At 39.3% G+C, this 11,575-nt stretch overlaps 1 protein-coding gene across 2 annotated transcripts in view; it reads right to left on the bottom strand.

The window, feature by feature from the left end:
- Positions 1 to 448: 448 nt before the first annotated feature.
- Positions 449 to 11,575, bottom strand: part of ntrk2a (neurotrophic tyrosine kinase, receptor, type 2a) — a 55,964-nt gene continuing 44,837 nt past the window's right edge. For both annotated transcript variants that reach the window (XM_016235275.1, XM_016235276.1), the window contains 5 exons: positions 8,419 to 8,549; positions 8,156 to 8,328; positions 7,588 to 7,828; positions 4,242 to 4,400; positions 449 to 2,407 (listed from right to left, as the gene is read on the bottom strand). In XM_016235275.1, coding sequence (XP_016090761.1) covers positions 2,222 to 2,407; positions 4,242 to 4,400; positions 7,588 to 7,828; positions 8,156 to 8,328; positions 8,419 to 8,549 — 890 coding nt within the window. In that variant the 3' untranslated portion in view covers positions 449 to 2,221. The remainder of the gene's footprint in view (positions 2,408 to 4,241; positions 4,401 to 7,587; positions 7,829 to 8,155; positions 8,329 to 8,418; positions 8,550 to 11,575) is intronic.

Raw genomic sequence — 11,575 nt, 5'->3', positions numbered from 1 at the left:
GACTGTATTACAGTAATGAGAATTACCATTGAGAATAATGGAAATTGCACAAAAAAAGGAAAATACATTGTCAAAGAGAATTTGTGGAGAAAATGTTCTTAATGATCATGAAAAATGGCCACAATTCAGAATTTTCACTTCTTTTTTGTGAATGTAACCTGAACATCTAACCTGGAGTTTTCTCATTGTTCATCCAAAGTATGCAATCTTTCTGTCTTTTTATTTTCCCCATTCCATAAACCCAGAAACCACCTCTATATTCCCTCCCAACCAAGTATGAAAAAATATAATATTAAGAATAATAATTTTTAAATAAAATCCTTTACAGGCAAAAGTCAAAACAAAAATGCTTCACATTAAGTACAAAATAAATAAAATATTAAACTATAAGTTACAAATCTTAAAGATTACAATTCTTATTCCGAAAAATAAATAAATTAATTAATGAATTAACTCCAAACTTAAATTCTTTTTGGGACTTTACGCTTAAAACTCTGAATTGATTGGAAGGTGTTTGTTGTCAAATTCACGGCATTGAGTCTAGTGTGCAAAGTCTCCCATGGGAGAAGGGACTGACGGTGCAATAATGAACGCAAACAAAAAGGATGCTGGGATAGGATCTCTATAGTGATAAATACATATAATCATTTATGTACAATAAAAGGAAGGAGAAATGTGGGTTTTAAGTGAGGTGACTCATGTTTATCTCTGTTTAACATTATTTTCCTCCCCTCGTCTCATTCTCTCCATCCTGTCCCCTCCTGTCTCTCCTCTTTTCCCCACTGATAGTGCATATGAGTCTAGAGGGAGTTGCTGCTAATAGGAGACATTTGTCCTGTAATGAAATATATATTACACTATAGCAGTTGTACAACCCGAAGCTTGAGTACTGCATTAGTGCGTCCACTCAGTAGTAAAACATGGCGAACGAGAAAGAGAGAAAGAAAGGTCGTAATTTAGCCCGCACCATCATAATCGGCCACTCTGCGTAATTAAGCTCCTGTAAGAAATGCAAGCTGATGGTACTGAGGCACAGCATCGTCTCAAATTATTCCATCTAGCCCTCAATAGTGAACGGCGTCAACAACCTGGAGGCTATAGGTGTCGATTCTGTGGTGGACACAGGTGCAGAAAACAGACATGCTGGTTGTGACGTCACAAAATGGTGAAGGCTTAGCTTATGAATATTAATAAGGTTATGCACAAATAATTGAATATGATCTTATAAAAATTAAGCATTGATATGGAAATCAGGTCAGTAGTAGAGTATCTGCTCAAGTCAAAAGTCAAATGTGACATTATGTGTAGAAATGTCCAAAAATCATACATCATGACTAATTAAATCACCAGATCGCAAACCCTTGCTTGACAATTGGAGTCCACTGCACTTGTCATGACGCTGCTGCAAGCCATTTCATAAAGTGGTGGGACAAAATTGGTGGAAATGGAGGGACAAAATTGGCCATGGCAAAAGTGGTGGGGACGTGTCCCACTATAAATAACGCCTATGATCCAGACACATTTTAGTGAGTTACTTCTCCATTTCAGATGAGTTCGGCAGCAACAACATCCTGTCAGCATCCAGAAGCTTATAATTAGAGTCGCTCAACCGTGAAACTACATTAGTAACGTCCAGTTCTATAAACACGCATGAATACGTATAGATATAGTCGCAGTTTCTCACTGTTGATCACCATGCTAATTTCAGGTTCTGTGCTTTGTATCGGATTTAGAATGAAACAGGTGGGAGCCAACAAGACCAAATCCATCTGATGGGCAGAAAAGTTGTTTATTTGTAAATGGTCATTGCTTATGGAGCTGCTGTTTCCTCTTTGTTGTTAAGAGGATTATTCCTCAAGGATTATTCCTTTGTTGTTATTCCTCAAGTCCAGAATGCCTTTTTCCCAAACTGGAATTTATAGGTGTGAACTTGCTCCAGATGTTGAAGATGGTTGAAAATTTGGTTCTTGGTAACTTAAGCTATAGTCACTTCAATGTGGCTCTTTCCATTCAATCCATTTTTGTTTAGAAATATATCATTCGTAGTTATTGTACATGGACAAGATCCCATTTACATTTAATATTTGGAAGAGGTGCAGTTGACGAGGAGGTGGACAAGGAAGTAGATGTTAAAGCTGTAGAAGAAAGAGATTTTGGGTGGGATAGAGGAGGGGGCAGTTTCAGGAATCCACTCGCAGTCCCACACGTGGTACGAGCTCTCTTAACCCAGGATGTCCAGATACACCGGTGATGCCTTGGCCAGGTTGAGGAGCAGGTTATGGATCTCTTTAATGTTGAGTCGGGTGTGTGGTTCTCTCAGCCAGCATCCCAGCATCAAGTCATACACCTCCTTTAGACAGGTCCGGGGTCGCTGCAGGACACGACCTTGGGTGATACACTCAATCACCTACAAAAGAGTAAGAAGTGAAAGGTCAAACAAAATAAATGTCCAGAAATGTGTGAGGCAAACTGCTATAAAAGTAGAAAAGGATTGTTTATAAAGACAAACCAAGAGGCAAAGTGTGACAAAGTTCAATCAGTTTGAAGTTTTATAGTGTATATAGTTCCTGCAGTACCACTGTCTTGCAGAGTTTAGCTTCATACCTAATCAAAAACACCTGAACCAGCTAATCAAGGTCATCAGATTTACTAGCAACTTCCAGACAAGGAGTTGGAGCTGGATGGAACTGAAATCCAGGATCAGGATTTGTATTTGTACTTCTCATCAGTATTTGATGAGAAATCTGAGATTTGAATGGATGTAGGACTTGTTAAGTGGCTGCTTAGGTGTTCTAAGTGGCTTCTAAGGTTCTTCTGGTTGTTATGGTGTTGTGGTCCCAGAGCAGAGGTGTAGAGTCCTATAGAGTTTAGCTCCAACTTGCCCCAATACATCTGCCCGGAAGTGTCTAGTAATTCCGTGGACCTCCAATAGCTGGTTCAGATGTGTTTAACTGGAGTTGGAGCTAAACTCCAGGATAGTGGTCCTCCAGAAGTATGTCTGGTCACCCCTGTCATAGGGCGTTCTGGGTGGTTTCTGGCATCTTCTTGTTGGTTGCTAATGTGTTCTATGTGGTTGCTACATTCTCAGAAAAAAAGCTATCACTGGGGTAGTACCTTTTCAAAAGGTACAGTTTTGTACCCTTTAGGTACTACTAATATGTACACTTTAGGTGTGCAATATGTGCATTTAAAGTACCAACCCTTTAGGTACAAAAATATGTACCGTTTGAAAAGATACCACACAGTGACAGTTTTTGTACCTATATTTTTGAGAGTGTAGGGTGTTCAGGATGGTCTAGAGGGCATGGCTTCCTAAACCTGTTCCTAGGGGCACATTTATAGGATAATATTGTCATTTATATGAGCAATGTGGCAACTCAAGGCAGTCTGTCTGCTTCCTGATGTGGGCCCCAGTTAGTCAAACACAAACTCTTCAAAGACAATACGCCAGTTTTCTAGAAAGACAAGTAGCACCCTTCCTGGAGGGATGGTCTCTCTTTAGCGGGTTAGGTCTATCCCAAGAAATTGGCCAATTATCTATGAATCTTATGCTATTCTGTGGACACCAGCCTTTAGGAAGAGTTCAAAATCGTGTACTGTTGTACTTTAGGAACAGGGTTGGAAAACCTTGCTCAAGGGTCTCCTAGTTAGTTGTTAATGTATTCTGTGTGGTTGCTCTGGTGTCCTGTATGGTTGCTAATGTGTTCAAGTTGTTTGTTTGGGTGTTGTGTTTGGTCCCTAGGGCAGGGGTAGACAACCTTTTTCCTGGAAGTCTACCTTTCTGCAGACTTCAGTTCCAACCTGCTCCAACAGACCTGCCTGCGATTTTCAAGTGATCCTGGAGACATTGATTAGCTGGTTCAGGGGCCAGTTGCATAAACTGCTTAGACTAGTCTTAAAAAGTTAGTCTTTTTGCTTTCTTAAAGACTGGTCATAACTTTAATTTCAGTTACAGAAATGTATATTGGTCTAATCTGAATCTGAAAAGTAAGACTGATTACCCCTTGGCTAACTGCTAGCTGGTCGAATGACTTCTTAAGACAGAGTCTTTCCATAGTGGCTGTGTTTATGCAACTGGCCCCAGTTTGATTAGTGTTGGAGCTGAACTCTGCAGAGTGAATCAAATTTAGTAGTCAGATCAAACTTATTGGCTCATGAATTTAAAAAATAATAAATGTGATGCAGAGGTGGCTTCCTCCCAAAAAAGGCGTTGGTGTGAAGATGTTATTATGTGTCAGTACCTCATTATTTGACAGCTGATACCAGGGCTGTTTCCCGTAGGTAAAGATCTCCCACAGCACCACTCCTAAACTCCAGACATCACTCTCCGTTGTGAACTTCCTGTACATGATACTTTCTGGTGGCATCCAGCGGATTGGCAGCATGGTATGCCCTCCAACCTATACATGTAAAACAGTAAGTGCACATTGAGTCATCCAACATATTAAGTTATGATGCTGATGAAGGTGACGTGAGTTTGAATCTGTCTAATCAATAAATGGCCAAACAATGTAATTAATTATAAAAACAAACGACACTGAATACTGTATATGTTAAACTGCAGTTTGACATTAAAATGTCCAGGTGTGCTCAAATCGACAAAACAGAAGACACATAAAACCAAGCTACTCTAACAAAACTCCCTGCATCTGACAGGTGCTAAGGGATAAGATCCATACAGACTTTTAGAGCAAGAGTAGACAGTCAACAGTTTGTTGCAATTGGAGCATTGTTCAGTCCAAAAAGCTCTCAGACAAATGCTGACAGTATTTCCAGTTCAGGACCTCAGATGGTGCCGTAAGTTGCGCCTCTCAGGATTTTGATGCTGTAAGCTTGGGGAGTTGGTCTGGCCTAGAGCTCAACCCCAAAACCAATCATTTCATTTATTAGCTTTCTCCATAATGCGCTGCCTCTGAAATATTAATTATGAGATTGTGGTCCAGCATGTGGATTAGTCTCAGATTAATAGGTTTAACATACTGGACTCATCAAATATTAAGGTCAAAAGCTTTTAGGCTTTTCACTGGTCCCATAGTGGAGCTACAGACTGGAAGGGTCACTTAAAAAAATGGTCTATCGCACAAGTGCTATTAGAAACCTTTTTCCCCTGCAATCGAACACACACACACGCTCATCCACACAACAACATCCTGCTAAAAAGCTCAGACCAGTTTGCACCAGTTTAAATTTCTCTTAACTGGTTTTAGGTGGACAATTACTGGCAAAGCCGGATATTGTTGCAGGCCAGTTCAAGGCTGTAGGTTTGGTTTTAACAGCCTTTTAAAGAGTATGTATGTATGTACATTATTAAGTACAGGAGAATAGAGCTGAATGATTATCATCATATAACACGTTACTAAAGTCAACATGAAAAGCTGAACTGATTGGTTCATAAGAAGATTGGAGTAAATTAACATTTGGATGAAAGATTAGAAATACATGTTTTTCCTTAAATAATGGAATAATGTGTAGTGATAAATGTGGCACAATATGACCAAGAATGCGTATTAAGAAAGCAAACCGGGTTAATTCTGATTTCATGCTAAAATTAAAAGATCAACATATCGAGTCTCAAAGAATTGGTAACACTTTAGGACCAATTCTCACTATTAACTAGTTGCTTATTCGCATACATATTACTAGCATACTGGATGTTTATTAGTACTTATAAAGCACATATTAACAGAGCTGGGTAGTAACTGATTATATGTAATCTGGATTACATAATGAGATTCCAAAAATGAAGTATTTGAGATTAGATAAAATTACATTTTAAAATACTCGTATTCAGACTACAGTTACTCTTTTATTGATTTCACGATTACATATTATCAACACAATATTTATAATTTGTCTTTAAATTCTCCCTAATTCTTCTTTTTCCATCTTTTAAAAGTAATCTAAAACTAATCAAAAAGCAGTCTGATTATATTACCTGAAATGTGTAATGTAATGGATTACGTTATTAACTACAATTTTTGTCATGTAATTTGGAATCAGTATTTGTAAGTAATCTACCCAGCTCTGCATAATAATGTCTTATTCTGCATTACCATATTTTAGATCCCTGAATCCTACCCCAATTTTAAACTTAACGACTACCTTACTAACTATTATAATAAGCAGCAGATTTGGACTTTATTAAAGTAAAAGTCGTAGTTAATAGAGTTAATAGTGAGAACTGGTCCCCAAACTAAAGTGTGACCATATTACAGTATATGCAACCAAAGAAGGACGACATAGGTGGAAAAGACTTTATGAGGATCATCAACTATGTTTTACGAAGTTCTGAATATGGGTTATAATGCACTAATGTGGCTTCATAAGAAGTTCTGTGGTTATACAACATGCTTTCACAACAGAATTCCACCCATCAGCCTCTGCCTGACCAGCTGTTTCTATGGAAACTGATGTTCTATAGGCCTAGTCAATGGCGTACACATAGTGTGCACACACGCACACACACATATGCGCAAGCACACACAAACACAAATGCACTGACCTGCATTTGAATCTCAATGGAGGCTCATATAATGGAGATGTGTCATGATATTCATCAGTATTCAGAGATAAATGAACTCAAATGAACTTTGCTGAAGCGAGTTATCTAATCGCACATCTCTGCATTTATAAACATCATTCAACCCATATTCAGTCACTGGATAGATGATTCATGCTGAATGCATGAATGAAACACAATAAAAGAACATCATGCTATCAAAGAATAAATTAAGTTTTCAGTCTCTCTTCAAATGCTTTATATTCCAAAGTGCATGGTTTGGTTTCTTGATTTTATTCTCTTTAGACATTATATTTCTGTATCTTTCGTTTTTGTTTTTTTTACTTTTTATCCCTAACTTAGGCCCCTCTCCTTCTCGGTAGGCCTTCATGCTGAATATGGGGGTGAATACTAATGAGAGATCTTTAATGACTTTTTCAGTTTCTGTCTGACAGCGCAAGCGCTCTATTCTTTTTCTTTGCTGTTGCCATAGTAACCCCTCTTTCCTGTTCCCACACCACTTTCCTCCCTGACTCCTAATCTGGGAGAGACTTACTGACGGTAGGGAATCAGGACACACACACACAGAGAGAGAGAGAGAGAGAGAGAGAGAGAGAGAGAGAGATTCTGCTGACATCATACAGGAACAAAACCGGTAGGGTGAAGGTGTTTGAATAGCTGGTATTTAGTTATCAGTAGACATTGTCTAGCAAAGAACATGAGAAGCATATTGATTTATACATATACTGGGAAAAGGACTTGAATACCGCCTTTAAGTGTCCTTGTGAAGTCAGCATTAATTTCCGACTAATGAAACTGTAACAGAATGGATTAATAAATCTGAATCTGTGGGCAGCGAAAGGCTTCCTAATACTGATATATATATATATACAGTATACCCACATTTTACATTCATTTCTGAAGAATGACTGGAGTGATATGAGTAATGGCTGCTAAAAAATAGTTAAACAATAACATAATAATGTAAAAATAAATGGAATTTGAATTTATATTTATCAAGTGTAATTTTAAGAATCCAAAAACATTTTGGGGTCAAAAACACAGTCAAACTAGAAAGCAAATCTTACCCGATAGTAATCTGTACTGTAGACGTCTCGGGACATCCCAAAGTCTCCGATCTTCACCAGGAGATTCTCCCCGACTAGGCAGTTTCGTGTGGCCAGGTCTCTGTGAACAAAGTGCTGGGAAGCCAGATACACCATGCCTGCGGCGATCTGCTGTGCAATATGCAGCATCTGAGACTGAGTGAGCTCTGCCTGCTGCAGCACCTGTCCATCAGCCATCAGGACTGCATCAGGACCATGAGCCCTGCGGGTGGACAGACAAAAAGTAATGACCTCAACCAGACCACAATTCACGAACATTCATCTTCGAGTAAGAGACTGGCCATAAGCACCCTGGTAGATCAGTTTCAGAGAGAATGTGTTTACCAATTACAAGTTCAAACTTGCTGAACTAGCAGGAATGAAATTCCTATGCTTTGACTGGCTGATTTCCTTTGTATTAGATTTTTATATATGAAAAATTATGTGTAATTATTGACTTACAAGGACAAAGCAATTATAGAAAAGATGTGACTAAGCACTATTGGATTCCAATACAAACATACACACAGACAAGTTCAGGCAACTGTACCTAAGGAACTTGTTGAGGTCGCCGTGTTTCATGTACTCAAACACCATGATAAGGGGATCGCTCTCCACACACATGCCGTAGAATGTGACGATGTGTTCATGCTGCAGATTGGTCAACAACTCGGCCTCACGATGGAAGTCCTTCCTGGCATTCTCACTGGCCTCTTTCAAAGTCTAAAAACACAAAATGTGTACAAATACACTGAGTATACTGACAACCTAAAGTTTAGTATGCCAACATCAACACTAAATTCAACAGCCAACCTTGACAGCCACTAAGATCTTCTCCTGGTCTGTGGACAGGTTGTAGCATTCGGCCAGAAACACTTTCCCAAACGCTCCTTCTCCAAGTTCCCTCTTCAGTACAATGTTGTGCCTCTTAATGTGCTGAACAACTGTTGTGAATGCAATACAATTACACATTACTGTTATTCTTACGAAAATGATTCACAAGAAAGAACATATTTTGTCATATATTGGTCATTCTCTGGAGCCATATATTGAATTTATGGAGTATCCTATAATTAGTAATTTGTTAGACATTGGTGCTGTGACCTGGACTGGTGCCGTGACCTGTATTGGTGCCATGACCCGGGTGGGAGTGAGTGTTACCGAGGCCAGTTAGTAAGAGCTGCACAAGTAAACCTCACTCCCCTGTCCTCAAGAGGCACACTAGGAACTGACACTAGACGATGTGGTCTTTAAAGTACTTGTTAGTAAACCTGCCTCCAATGCTGGTTGACATTGGTTTTGATCCTGCTCGGAGTAGTGTGAGTAGGACCAGTTACATTGGTGCAGTGACCCGCATTGGTGCCATGTCCTGGATGGGAGTGAGTGTGACTGTGACCAGCTGCTAAGAGTTGCACAGGTAAACCAGCTCTGTCCACAAAAGGGCTCCCATGCTGGTTTGAATTCCTCAGAGTAGTGCAATAGGACCAGCTGTCAAACAAAGAAATTGACTACACTCTAAAAAACAAACCAAGGAATAGTTGAGATTTTTGGGTAAAGAAGCTGTTGACTTGACCCAATTTGGGTTGATTATCATTTATAATCACCAACCCAATAGTGGTGGGTTGCGAGTATGCCGATACTGCTTTGCCTATTCATGTTCGTGGTGCTCACGACAGGAATATGTGTGGAAAATAAGAAAAGAAATCAAAGCTGAGAGGAGAGAGAACTTTTAAAATGCCTGCAGCGAGAAGCGTGTTCTTTTTAAATGGGAGTGTTTTCTCTCAAACCAGTCCAATCACTTGAGCGGTGAGCCGTAATGGCACTTGAGAAAAGTGACAAAACATTATTTAAAAGGAAAAGGTAAAAAAGGCTTTTTATAGTTTTTCCATTGACGTAAGAAAAAATAAATAAATGAAATAACTGGTCAAATTTGGTCTTAAACATAAGTACAATTTTTCTTCAACAGTGTTCAATGTAATGTTTAAAAGGCAATTTCATTTAACTGTATGAGCTGTATAACTGTTGATTTGCCATTCATCTCTGCACTTTTGTGCACATTGTTTTTACTTACAGTATGTCTATATTTCTGCTAATTTCTGGGTGCTCTTGCTTATCAATACATTTTAATTCCTTTGCTGTTACTGTAGAGTGTGTTAAAGTGACTTTAATTTCCAACTTTTTTTTATATGAACCCAGAAGTGTAATATATTTTAAACAAAAATTGATTTAAAAAAAAAGAGCTAGTGTGCAGGGTCAAATATTTAACCCAATGCAGCTGGGTCAGTACAACCCAGTGCTGAGTTCATCCCTTTTTGACTCATCGTTGGGTTGCCAAAATTGTTTTTAACCCAGCATTTTTTGTAGAGCACTTGGTTCTAATTTCTACTTTCATGTTACACAGTTAAAATACGAGTGTACACATCTGGAACAACATGAAAGTGGGTAAACAATGACAAAAATGTGGAATGAACTATCCTTTTAAGGTCATTTTGCACTGCCCTTCAACTCTGTAACCTTCAATCCCAAAATAGTGTAATGGGATTAAAGCCAAACATTGTTGATTTAGGTCGTGACTGTGGAGCTTGAAATTGTGTGTCACAGGCTGGAGACCCAAGTCTTGACGACTTTGAAGGCTGGAGACTCAGTAGGGTGTTGAAGTGAGGAAACATAAGGAACTTAACTTAAGATGCCTGAAAAAATATGAAACTCAGTAATGGTCTCAGTAACAGGAGAATCGGGAAAAATTTTTCAAACAGGAAACTTGAACAAGGTCCTCAGGTACATGGCCAATGCAGGAATCTCACAGAGTAGAGCAGCCTCAATGATATTACTCAGTAAAGGAAACTCAGGGATATGAGCAGCCTCAGGCGCTGGACTGCTCTGGTGTGCTTCTGTCGAAATGACATTAACAAACTCTGCGGAGTGATGTGGATGTATTCCATCAACGTGAGTTTTCTCTTTTCTTGTAAATCCACAATCATATAAAATATTTTACGTGAATCCAGATGGATTTAAGACAGTTCAGAGGACTTGCTATTTCATAAATACATGAGTAATCCAAATTGCATATGACCTGCCTGGCAGAGTACAGAACAAAATAGCTGTTCGAGCCACAGCTTGAAGGATCTTCTATAATGTAGGTCTCATGACTGATGTCACATGGACTATTTTATTGATGTCCTTACTATGTTTCTGGGCCTTGAACATGTCAGTGGCGTTGCTGTCTATGGAGGGTCAAAAAGCTGTTGGATTTCATCAAAAATATCTTAATTTGTGTTCCGAAGATGAATGAAGGTCTTAAAGGTGTATGTTACGTGTCATGTTACGACTGGAGGGGGGGCAGTCGTGGCCTAATGGTTAGAGAGTCTGACTTGTAACCCCGAAGGTTACAGGGTTGAGTCCCAGGTCCGGCAGGGATTGTAGGTGGGGGTAGTGAATAACCAGCACTCTCTTCAACCCTCAATACCACGACTAAGGAGGCATTGCTGCTCCCCGGGTGCCACAGCAATATGGCTGCCCAATGCTCCGGGTGTGTGTTCATGGTGTGTGCGCGTGTTCACTACTGTGTGTGTCCACTTGGATGGGTTAAATACAGAGCAAAAATTCCAAGCATGGGTCACTACACTTGGCCACACTTCACTTCACTTTAACTTTCAATTTAAAATTTCTCAATGGTAGTGTAACACAACACCCTTTTTACCTTGTCAAAAACAGCTCTGTTCACAGCAATCCGTTTCAGTGCATGTTCCTTTAAATGCAAATGAGCTCTGCCCACCCTGCCCCTCTCTTCCATGGGGTGACGAGCTGTTCTCATGAGACTGTAAACTTTAGCCACAGAACTTGCTAACTAGAACATTATTAGGAAAGGCAATCTGCAAAGATTCTTAAAAAAAACTTATACTCACTTCTTCTGTATGTGAGGCTGGATCACAAATGATTTGCGCAAACACAGATGCATTTAGGTAGTTCG

The sequence above is a fragment of the Sinocyclocheilus grahami genome, unplaced genomic scaffold, assembly GCF_001515645.1.
Source record: "Sinocyclocheilus grahami isolate Dianchi unplaced genomic scaffold, SAMN03320097.WGS_v1.1 scaffold465.1, whole genome shotgun sequence".
Lineage (NCBI taxonomy): Eukaryota > Metazoa > Chordata > Actinopteri > Cypriniformes > Cyprinidae > Sinocyclocheilus > Sinocyclocheilus grahami.
Note: the sequence above shows the minus strand (reverse complement) of the source record. Positions and strands in the feature narration are given on the sequence as shown.